The sequence below is a fragment of the Thamnophis sirtalis genome, unplaced genomic scaffold (genome assembly GCF_051295495.1).
Source record: "Thamnophis sirtalis isolate CommonGarterSnake01/CBP01778 unplaced genomic scaffold, rThaSir2_p1.2 scaffold_15, whole genome shotgun sequence".
Lineage (NCBI taxonomy): Eukaryota > Metazoa > Chordata > Lepidosauria > Squamata > Natricidae > Thamnophis > Thamnophis sirtalis.
Window position 1 is genome coordinate 5,333,452 of NW_028261395.1, and position 12,562 is coordinate 5,346,013.

Genomic DNA, 12,562 nt, shown 5'->3' on the forward strand with positions numbered 1-12,562 from the left:
AATATACACACACACACATATATATTATATATTATATATATATAATATATATATATTATTCTAAACGTCTTTGAATACACAAATATTGTAGTCCACAGTATATATTTAGAACGACTTTCTTAAGCAAAACCACCTTTGCAAATAGGTCACTTAGGTAAAAGCAATTTTTCAAAATCTTGTCTGGAGAACATCAGGTACCTACATTTGGGGGTGCTTAATCTACTATAGTTATGTCAAAACCAAGCACACAATAGTATAAAAATTTGAATACTCGCTTTAATATTTACAATAATCTTTTGTTGCATATTTCCCCCCATTTATAATCTACTGTTGAGCCTGCTTTTTAACCAAACATAATTACACTGGCTCAAGGTTGACTCAGCCTTCCATCCTTCTGAGGTCGGTAAAAGGAGGACCCAGATTGTTGCTGACTCTGTAAACTGCTTAAGAGAGCTGTAAAAGGACTGTGAAGTGGTATATAAGTCTAAGTGCCATTGCTACACCAAAAACACCATTAAGACAAGATTTTTTTCACCCACAGCTAACTTTCCTAAACTAATTCTGATGTGATAATAGACAGAACCTTCCAACATTAACTTTTTCCAGAAGACGGATGCAATGGAAAACGACTCAGATCTTTGTCACTGTTCCCTGAGCAACTTTTGATACAAGTAACTGCCATAATCCACATAACTATTCCAGATCACAAGACCTACTTGCTGCAAGGAGCCTACCCAATATCACCTTCAAGTTTCTGATGCAACAGCTGTATGAGCACCACTCACTTCCATTTCATCTCCCTCTACCTTGTAACGGCGGGGCCTAGGCCCACGTCTGCCAGATTCTTGCTTTTGCACATGAGAAGAAAGGGAGAAGCCAGAAATCACAGCCATTTTTCTAAAAAAAAAATGGCACCTAATGGGGAAAAAGGGGCAGGAAAACCCAAGGAAGAGCGACACTAGGCCTCCTGGGGGGAACCGGGGTGCAGTAGCGAGAAAGGGGGACCCCCCTCTTAACAGGGACTCCAAAAACGGTGGGATACAAGTCAGATCTAAATCGAAGCCATCCTCCTGGTATCGCCTTTTGTTCCTGCTGACGATTTCTTTGATGATGGCGGTCATGTCTGGGAGCCGGGAGCCGCTCAGGAACAGCGCGGAGAAGCACGGCGGCGGCTGGAGGGCGCAGATGGCTCGGAGCCTCGGCGGGGGAGGCTGCTCCCCGAACAGTCCCCGCCGCCGGTACGAACGGCGGCTGCTGACCAAACGGCTGACGGGCAAGGACGGCGCAGGGAGGCCGGCACCGTGGACAGGGCCTGGGCCCGGTCGATCCAGCGGCGACTCCCGGGAAGGCCCCGCAGCAGCGGCAAGCGGCGGAGGGGAAGGTCCTCCTGCAGGCTCCGCCACCGGCGCGGCTCCCCGCGGCAAGCAAGATCCCGAGAGCGGCGGCAGAGGCAACGGAGGCGGCGGCGGCGGCGAGGAAGAAACGCGGGCCCGACTCCCTATCGCGCTCCTGTGGCTTTGGGACGAGAAAGAGGAAGCGCCGCTGCCGCCGCCGCCGCCGCCTTCGGGCCGTTCCTTTCCCCCCTCAGTCGGGCAGCGGCGCTCCAGCTGCAACGGTGACAGCAGTTCCGCGGCGGGCAGCCCCCCTCCTCCTTCCCCGGCCCGCTCCGCACCCCGCGCGACCTGGGGGTGCGGGCGGGCGGGCTCCGTCGGATTCACAGGGAGGCGGCCGGCTAGGCGCTGGGACTCTATGGCTCGACGCGACGGGCCGGAGAAAGCGCGGCTGGGCCTCAGGTGGTGGTGGTGGTAGCGGCGCGGCGGCCGTGCAAGGACCAAGGCCGCCGCCGCCGCCGCCGCCGAACTCAGGTCCTGAGAAGGGCTCGAGGCTGGCGGCAGGAGCCGCCGCGGGTCATTGTTGCTCCGTCCGCCGGTGGTTCGGGGGTTTCCGCGATCCGCTGAGGTGAGGTGGAGGGGGGGGGCGCCTTGCCAAGAGCCCCTTTTTCCACCCGTTGGGGCTGCGGCTCCCGAGTCTTTTCCCCCGCGACCAACAACCGCCTGAGGAGCTTCAAACTCCCATCATGGCTGCAGCTTCCGAAGCGGAGAAGGGAAGCGGGAGGGAGAGGGAGGGAGGAGAGGGAGGCCAGCTACCGAAAGGAGGGGAGAGACAGACAGACGGACGGACGGCCCAGGCGGAGGAGGAGGAGGAGGGGGGTGGCCAACCACTCCGCCCTTCCTAGCTCCTTCCGCTGCCGCCGCCGCTGACGAAAAAAGTAGTCCCGCACCGCCACATCACCGCCTCGCCGAGTGATTCGCTGGTTTCCCGGACGGCTCCCTTCTGTCCCTCCTTCTTTGCCCCCCCCCCGCCAAAAAAAAAAAACCTGCACGGGAATCGTTCTTCGGGTTGGGGGGGGGGGGAGAGAGGCCGAGGCCCGAATTGGGATCAAAGAGGAGCGGAGGTGGAAGACGGGGGGGGGAGGGGAGGGGCAAGGGGGGAAAAAAAGAGAAAGGGAGGAGCGTGCGCACGTTTCTGAGTGCGCGGAGGGATACGGCGAGCGATTGCCTCATCGCCATGACGGGCTGGTTCCCTGTGGTGTCACGTGACGCTGCGCGAAAGCGGGTTGAGGGGGAGAAAATCGCTTCCCGCTGCCCCCCCCCCCTCAACCTCCCGCCTTCCCGTTTTCCGAGCGGCCTTTTTTGGGGCCTTTCTCCGTTCCTTCTCCCGCCTTGCGGTCTCTTCCTCCCCGGGCTCTTTTTTTTGTGGAGAGAGTTGAGAGGGTGACGGGCCTTTTATTTCTGTTTTTTTGGAGGGGGGAGTCCGAGATTGAATTTGCGTCCTCTAAACCGCCGCATCCCTTTGATGGATGTTTTGCCTCAGGAAACTCTAGGCCTTGTAGTAGAGTCTCTCTTTCTTTCCCCCCCCATTCTTTCGCAAATATGGTTAATTCCAAAAATTAAAAAAAAAAAAAAGCAAAATGTCTGGTCAGCTTTTTAAAAACCTTTTGTGGAGAGAGGAAAAGAAAGAGAGAAAAAAAGGCGACGAGGTTTTAGCAGGTGCAAACCTTGCAAACGATACCAAGCAAAAAAAAAAAAACGAGTTTCTTTTAATACACACATCCGCAGAGGGTGACCGCAAGCGTCATTCCTGCGGGCGTGCTGTGTGTGTGTGTGTTGTGTGTGTGTTGTGTTGTGTGTGGAGGCCACTCTAGAACGGATGACGAGACCTGGGTGGCTGCAAAGCCGCCTCATGAGGGAATTGAAGAATTGAATTTATTATATTTCTATGCCGCCCTTTTTACCCGGACTCAGGGCGGCTCACAACTCAAAGTCAAGGTACAAATAAGGAAAAAAAAGAACACGAACAAAAAAAAAGCCTTTTTTTTGAAAAAGGGGGGGCGAGAAGAGAGAGGAGCCCCCCCCACTTTCATGAAAAGTGGCTTCGCTCTCTTGCAGCGACGCCGGATTTGCACCGAGCCTGCAAAGTTGCGTATATGAGGGGAGAGAGGAAAAAGCGTCCGAAAGCGGCTGCTGCTGCCTCAGTAATAGCGCGCGTGCGTGCGTGCGTGCGCGCGCATGCGTGTGTGTGTTGCGTTCCTGCGCTCGGATGCGCTGACGTCACCCGGAGCTCCAGCCCCCCCCCCCCCGAGCTGCCGTTGGGCAAGTGCCAGGATGATGATGATGATCCCCCCCCCCCCCCCACCAGCCAGTCAGCTCGGAAACTGAACCTCGGCGGGAACGGCCGTCAACCCGGCTGCGGCACGCTAGGCGAACGACAAGCCGACGCCGCGCTCCGAGCCGCCTGTTTCTTTCTCCCACCGCCGTTCGAAGCGGCCCTCTTTTTTAGAAGAGCCGCCGAAGGTTGCGGGGAGGGGGGGGGGAAATAAACCAGAGGCCGCGACGTGTAGCCGGCCCGATTGCGCCCCCTATTGGCTCGGGAGAGGAAAAGCCACGCTTCCCCGCCGGCCGCTCAAATCGCAGTGCGGGAGGTCCTCGACTTACGACCGCAACGGAGCACCCATTGCCGCCCCCGCCCCCGGCAATGTTGCTATATGCTAAATGAGACCTTCTTTATAAGTGAGGTTGGCTTTTCTTGCCACAGCTGTTAAGTGAATTGCAGTGGTAGAGCCGAGGTGGTGCAGTGGTTAGAGTGCAGAACTGCAGGCTACTTTAGCTGACTGCTAGTTTGGCAGTTCGGCGGTTCAAATCTCACCGGCTCAGCATTGACTCTCAGCCTTCCATCCTTGGGTAAAGGTGGGTAAAATGAGGACCTGGATTGTTGGGGGTGATATGCTGACTCTGTAAACCACTTAGAGAGGGCTGAAAGCCCTATGAAGCGGTATATAAGTCTTAACTATTGCTATTGCTAGATAGATGATAGGTAGAAAAAGAGAGAGAGGTAGGTAGGTAGGTAGAGATACATAGATAGATCATAGATTGATAGATCGATAGATTGATCAATAGATATGTGATAGATAGATGATAGATAGATAGATGATAGATAGATAGATGATAAATGATAGATAGATAGATAGATAGATAGATAGATAGATAGATAGATAGATAGATAGATAGATAGATAGATAGATAGATAGGTTGACTCAGCCTTCCATCCTTCCGAGGTGGGTAAAATGAGGACCCAGATTGTGGGGGCGATATGCTGACTCTGTAAACCGCTTAGAGAGGGCTGAAAGCCCTATGAAGCGGTATATAAGTCTAACTATTGCTATTGCTAGATAGATGATAGGTAGAAAAAGAGAGAGAGAGATGTAGGTAGGTAGAGATACATCGATCATAGATTGATAGATCGATAGATCGATCAATAGATAGGTGATAGATAGATTATAGATAGGTAGGTAGATAGATAGATAGATAGATAGATGATAGATAGATAGATAGATAGATAGATAGATAGATAGATAGATAGATAGATAGATAGATAGGTTGACTCAGCCTTCCATCCTTCCAAGGTGGGTGAAATGAGGACCCAGACTGTGGGGGTGATATGCTGACTCTGTAAAACCGCTTAGAGAGGGCTGAAAGCCCTATGAAGCGGTATATAAGTTTAACTGCTATTGCTATTTATACGTCAAGTAACACAAAATGTTACTCGTGAAGTGGAACGGGCTTTCCTGTTGATTTTGCTTGTCGTGAAATGGGCTCCCGTGACCTCCACGGACACTGCAACCGTCATAAATATGAGTCAGTTGCCAAGCAGCTGAATTCTGATCATGTGGCCAAGGGGATGCTTCAATGGTCATGTGAAAAACGGTCATAAATCCCTTTTTTTCCAGTGATGTAATTTTGATCACCAAATGAACTGTTGTAACTGCACACCAAGACAACTAGACACAAGAACAGGTTTTTTTTTCCTGAACGCCTTCACTCTGCTAAATAAATAATTCCCTCACCACTGTCAAACTCTTAACTAAGGCTGCATTATTATTATTACTATTAGTCTTCTCATCGTTCCTATCACCCAGCTCCTCCCACTTAGGACTGTAACTTTGTTGCTTGTATCCTTACGATTTATATTGATATTGTTTCCGGATTGCTTATTTGTACCCTATGACTATCATTAAGTGTTGTACCTTACGATTCTTGACGAATGTATGTCTTTTTGTGTACACTGAGCGCATATGAACCAAAGACAAATTCCTTGTATGTCCAATCACATTTGGCCAATAAATAATTCTATTCTATTCTATTGTAAGTCAAGAACTTCCTATATTTTTCGAGCCCTCCTGCCTGGGTACTCAAACTGCCTTTCATTGGCCTCCAGAGCTATCTTCCATGAGCTGGGTTTGACCAACTGGCAAGTTGGCTACTTCATTATTCTTTTGGTATCATTCTCCAAAAAGGCCTGGTAAATAATTTTGAGTTCTTCAGGCTTCCATGATTTGTGTTGGCTTTTAAGTTGCCAGTATGCAGGGACAGGGTGGTTGAATCGTGAACCTAATAGGGAAAAAGCAGGATGGGCGGCTTTCCGAGGTGGCGAGGTGGCACAGTGGTTAAATGCAGCACTGCAGGCTACTTCAGCTGACTGCAGTTCAGCTGTTCAAATCCCACCAGCTCAAGGTTAACTCAGCCTTCCATCCTTCCGAGGTGGGTAAAATGAGGACCTGGATTGTTGTTGGGGGCGATATGCTGACTCTGTAAACTGCTTAGAGAGGGCTGAAAGCCCTATGAAGCGGTATATAAGTCTAACTATTGCTATTGCTATTTCCCCCCCTTTTTCAGCAAATGGTAACCTGTTGGAAAGGGTGTTTTTTTCTCCCAGTTGATGTAGAATGAAGAGCAACAAAAAGGAATTCACTAATTTCTTGCAGTTCTCTCGTACGTATAGTCCCCTGAAGACAATCTAGATCAGTGTTTCTCAACCTTGGCAACTTGAAGATGTCCGGATTTCAACTCCCAGAATTCCCCAGCCAGCATTCGCTGGCTGGGGAATTCTGAGAGTTGAAGTCCAGACATCTTCAAGTTGCCAAGGTTGAGAAACACTGATCTAGAGGCTTTGCAAACAATATAGCAAATGTATTGTTTGCAAAGCCTCTTTACATGATGTATAATTACTTAGGTGAGTTTCATTTAGCTTCACTTCCTACACCACCACTTCTCCAATTTTACTTTCAGGAGAGAGAAAAAAAAAAGGTTTGGAGCAAAGACCATTGAACCGCCAGAGAAAATGTACTGTTTTTCGTTCCCCTTCCTAATTGTAACAGATTGAGTCCACGCAGTGCTAAGCTATGGTTTCACTCAACTAATGTTTAATAAATTGCAGTATCTAAATTTGCATATGCTAAACTATAAAGCGTATTTAGAAACCCCAGGGCAGAAGACTGCTTCAAGAAATATCATTCCCTTAAAGGAAAATCAAGCAAACCTCACTCTTGATACCACATGTCTGGAACTATACAGACATTGATTACAATTTGGATCTCCACATGGCATCCCAGGGTGGTGGTATGCCTGGCAACAGCTCCTAGTACCCATCTGATTTTATTTAACTAAGGAAATACAGTTCATCCCTTGTAGCTCAGGATTGAACTGTGGCGTCCTTGGTGCACGCTGAGATTAATTCATATAAATATATTTTAATTTAGTTGAAAGCTAGCAAGCTCTAAAACGAAGCACAAATCTCATCCTTTCTAGGCTCAAAAAGCATTATTAAAAAATAATGTAGAATTAAAGTAAAGTATGGAGAATAAAAACGATAAAAGTGGGAAACCTAGATATAACTACGCTGTTACAATAATTATTGCTACATTTTTTGCAGCTAGCTTCCTCATCTTAAATCGCTTTCAGAAGGGTTACAACCCTGTTGATGAGTTGTTTTCCACTAATTTTGCCTTATATTTTGGGCCAACATGGCTTAGTGTGATTTGTTAATTCATAAACACAGTTAAAAATATATACAACCTATCAGTCTGTGGACTCCAGAAGAAATGAACATCAGAAGTTTTCCTGTAGACTTATGATTAAAATGAGCAGAATGAGTCTATTCACTAGAAGCTCCAAACAAGTTTTATTGTCAATAGATAGTTAGCCTCACTAGCATTCATTTTTCAAACAGTCTATCTGATGTGAGTGCATTATATACCAACAATATGCTCTGGCAATGTATCCATATTCTAAACCTAAGGCAACTGATCTGTATTATTGCATTAAAATTCCAAATCAAGTTAAAGTTGACACAAATACCACAGGCATAAATTGCTTCTGCAACAATATTAGATTTGTCTCTTCGGCTGACTTCAAGGGCTTGCAAATAAAAATCCAGAGCTATTTTTAGAAAAAAGCCTGTGATCTTGAAGTTCCAGCAAGTTGCATTAAAGATATACATATACATCATATACATATACATATACATATACATATACATACATACATACATACATACACACACACACATATTTATTTATTTATTTATCAGCACAAATACAACACAAATGTAACAAAGGCAACAGTAAAAAATATTGGATTTCTGTCTGGATGGTCTCTTGTGACGAGCCGATAGACAGAATGGAAGCAGTGAGCTTCCTCCCATATTTGGACATACCAGGGGTTGTGACACTAATTACATACCTCTTTCCCTGGCTCAGCTGATAATAGGAGGAGAGCCTGTGGCTTAGTGGTTAACACATCTGCCTAATACGTAATACAGCCCAGGTTCGAATCCCAGTAAGGGTATGGCTAGCTGATGAGAGCTAAATAGCTTGAAATAGATCTATACTGGTCTCCCTTTATTTATTTATCAGCACAAATACAATATATATATATATATTAGATTTTTACAACCCCTCTTATCCGTTATCAGCGAAGCCAGGGTGAAAGGTATCTATTAGATTTTTACAACCCCTGGTAAGCCCGAATTATGGGAGGAAGCTAACTGCTTCCATCATCTGTCAATCGGCTCGTCACAAGAGTCCATCACGACAGAAACCCAATATGGACCCTTGTGACGAGCCGATTGACAGATGATGGAAGCAGTTAGCTTCCTCCCATAATTCGGGCTTACCAGGGGTTGTAAAAATCTAATAGATACCTTTCACCCTGGCTTCGCTGATAACGGATAAGAGCCTGTGGCCTAATGGCTAAGATATCTGCCTAGGATGTAATATAGCCCAGGTTCAAATCCCAGTAAGGGTATGGCTAGCTGATGAGAGCTAAATAGCTTGAAGTAGATCTATACTAGTCTCCCTTTATTTATTTATCTGCACAAATAAAAAAAACATATATATTTAATACAACACACACACACAATGTATTAAAAGAGAGACCATGTAGAGTAGTGGTTCTGGTACTGGATCTGCCTTTGGGAGATTCAGATTCAAATCCATTGAAGTCCAGTGGGTGCCTTTGTCCCATTTGATATCAGCAAAATCTACTTTACAGGAAGGTGGTTATGAAGAATAATTAAGAGACAATGCTATGTTTTCTGCCTTGAGCCCTTGAAGGAAAAGTAAAATATAAATCTTACAAATAAAGGTACATCGTGCCAAAGGAAAAAAGAAATTCAGTTCCTATTGCTATATCCCTGAGCGCATTGCATGATATTGCCGTTATCACCTATATTGGTGGAGGCGGCTTACCCTCCTTGCTTTTTAGAAACCGTTTTATGCCCACGTACTTGTGGTTTTTATAAGGCAGTTTAGTTGTCCCTAGGGACGGATTGGTATAGTTTCGTTTCCATTGTTTTCCAACGTTCTCTTTATCTTCCAAAAATTTCTCGTGAGAATTGTGCAATTGTTGGTTTATTGAGCTCATTTGTACCTGCTTTTAATTTAAAATGCTTTTGCATTTTCAAGGTTATTTCTTGTCAAGGAGACTCTAGAGACACATGAACTGCATACCGTGAATTGAGCCAGAGTGGGAGGTATTGAAAAAGGGGAGAAAAGTGCTACATTTTGTTATCTAAGCCTTTATATACATGGACATTGTTTGTTTTTACAAACACTTTAAACTAGAAGGAATAGATAAAGGTACAGGCTGACAAGCTCTGCTCATATATTGATGTCCATAAACATTTGCTAAATAGGAAAACTTGTTTAAGACAGCAAAATATAGCAATAGCAATAGCAGTTAGACTTATATACCGCTTCATAGGGCTTTCAGCCCTCTCTAAGCGGTTTACAGAGTCAGCATATTGCCCACAACAATCCGGGTCCTCATTTCACCCACCTCGGAAGGATGGAAGGCTGAGTCAACCTTGAGCCGGTGAGATTTGAACAGCCGAACTGCAGATAGCAGTCAGCTGAAGTGGCCTGCAGTACTGTACCCTAACCACTGCGCCACCTCGGCTCATGAAAATATTCTTTTCAGCAATACTCCATGTTGATATTATGCGAGAAACCAGAGAAGGTAAGTGGATACGGTTCCACCACAAAACCACGGTAGACAAAAGCGCGCTCGACGAAAGCGCGTACGTGACGTCATCACAGCACGACGAAAACATGGTGCTGTGAGCGGTAAATTTAAAATTAAAGTGAAAACCTTACCCTAACCCCCCCAAACCTAACCCTAAACCTAACCCTTAACCTAACCCTTAACCTAACGCTAAACCTAACGCTAACCCTTAACCTAACGCTAAACCTAACCCTAACGCTTAACATAACCCTAACCCTTAACCTAACCCTAACCCTAACCCTAAACCTAACCCTTACCTTTATGTGAATCGGCTTGCTTTAATTTTATTTTAATTTCAATTTAATTTATTTTTAATTTTTTTCGTCGCGCTGCTGATGACGTCATGTACGCGCTTTCGTCGAGCGCGCTTTTGTCTACCGCGGTTTTGACGGGTCACGGTGGATACATTATCTATACATTAAATGTTACTGATTTCAGTCATAGGAAACTTGTATTTTCAGTTCCTACACCAAATTTCCAAGTACTTGGTGTCTCTCCAGTTATATGCTTTCTGATGCTTGTACAGCACGACAATTTTTTCCCCCATTTCCTATCAAAATCGTGTATGAAGTGAACAATTCACCCGGTTTTGTTTTACATTTCAAATCAATCTTCCGAGAATGTCCATCAGCACACACAAATGGGAATTGACAGTCTTTAGTCATTACTTTTAAAGCCCTACATGGTTTAGGACCTGGCTACCCGAGAGACCGCCTCCTGCCATTGACCTTCCAGAGACCAATAAGATCACACTGATTAGGCCTCCTCCGGGTTCCATCTGCCAGTCAATGTCGGCTGGCGACCCCCACGGGGGAGGGCCTTCTCTGTAGCTGCTCCGGCCCTCTGGAACGATCTCCCCGTAGAGATCTGGACCCTCACTACTCTTCCGGCCTTCCGCAAAGCAATTAAGACCTGGCTGTTCCGGCAGGCCTGGGGCTGTTGATTTTATCCAGCCCCACTCTAAGCTGTATGCATGTTGTGTAATTTTAATGTTTGTTTCTTTTTAATTTTTATATATGTCCCCCCCGTTTTTATCTCTAAGCCGCCCAGAGTCTCTAGGGAGTGGGCGGCATACAAATGCTAATAAACCATAAACCATAAACTTTAAAAAAAATGATGATTAGCAAGAAAATAATATATTCCAGTCTTACGACAAGCCATGTAATTTTTCATTTGCTATTTGAAACGTTTCTCAATTCTTTCATGAAAAACCAACTAGATTTTTAACATTCTAGATCAGGGGTATCAAACTCGCAACATCATTTTTCCCCCTTTTGCTAAACAGGGCATGGATCTGACCGGCGCGTGAGCTGTGAGTTTGACAGCCCTGTTCTAGATCCTTTTATTTCAATTTATATAAAAATGAATGTTATCTGGGAACAGTGAAGCAAATATATCAGATGTAGCATACCAATTAGGACAAACAGCGCTGGGGACAATTAATTTTCCCAAGGGGCCACATGAGAAACTGGGACTTATCAATAGAACTGTGAAGGCACAAATGCATGCAGATAAATAAAAGGATGGAAAAAAACAACATCAGACTCCTTCAAAATAAAAGCAAAATGGTTGTACTGCATGCATGGCATACACTTACTTCAGAGGTGGGTTCCTACCAGTTCGCACCTATTCGGTAGAACCGGTTCGTCAAATCTACCGAACCGGTTAGAAGAGGTTCCACCAGTGGACCCGGAAAGCAGGCCACACCTACAGAAGAGGTTCCAAAAATTTTTGAAACCCACCACTGACAAACACACACACACACACACACACAGAGATAGAGACAGACTCACAGAGAGAAAGAGAGAGAGAGAGAAAGAGAAAGAAAGGAAGAAAGAAATAAAGAAAAAAGAAAGAAAAAGTGAGAGAGATGAAAGGAAAAAAGGAAAAAGGGACAGAGAGACAAAAGGAAGGAAAGAGAGAGAGAGAGAGAGAGAGAGAGAGAGAGAAAGAAAACACATGTCCGGCAAGCCACTCCCACTAGGTCACATGGCCGGCAAGCCACTCCCACAAAGGAGGCCACACCCACAGAGTAGGTTCGAAAAATTTTTGAAACCCACCACTGACTTACTTACATTTCATTTCTAATTTCCAACTGACCTCACTGGCTGGATAGGGGCAATCAAAGCCCAGATATGGCCTGAGACGTATAACATGTCCAGATCTGGTCTTAAGATATTTTTTTACTTGCCTCTCAAATTAGGCCTGTTTGATTTGGTAACTGTTCTTTCTTCTTTCCCCGTTATTGTTCAGAATATGACAAGATAAATCACACAGACCTGTTTTGTCTAATACATCTTTATGGATAGTACCGCTGGTATTTTGTTCACAAAATCTCAAGCACTTATAGCTTAGAAACGATGTAGCATCTCAAGCACACAATTCTCTTCCATACCAAGCCTATAAGTATTTCCAACCATCTTTGTAAAGATGATCTCCCTGATTTGACATGTTTTTCAACTTTTTTAACAATAATGTGAATCAGCAACATGCTGCTTTCCAAATGCTTTCAAGGACATTCTGCTTAAAAGCAGGCAAATCAAAATGCAGGTGGCCCACTTACAATATTACAGCTTCAGGTGACAGAGATAGAGAAAGCAAGCGCAGCTGAACAGTTAGGAAATATAGCATCTGGAACCATTTTATGCCTCATCTATCAATCT

General features: G+C 45.4%; 1 protein-coding gene across 1 annotated transcript in view; it reads right to left on the bottom strand.

The window, feature by feature from the left end:
• The window catches only part of PTEN (phosphatase and tensin homolog), a 65,977-nt gene extending 64,349 nt beyond the window's left edge, over positions 1–1,628 (bottom strand). The window contains exon 1 of the mRNA XM_087702368.1: positions 1,043–1,628. Coding sequence (XP_087558494.1) covers positions 1,043–1,121 — 79 coding nt within the window. The 5' untranslated portion in view covers positions 1,122–1,628. The remainder of the gene's footprint in view (positions 1–1,042) is intronic.
• Positions 1,629–12,562: the final 10,934 nt, after the last annotated feature.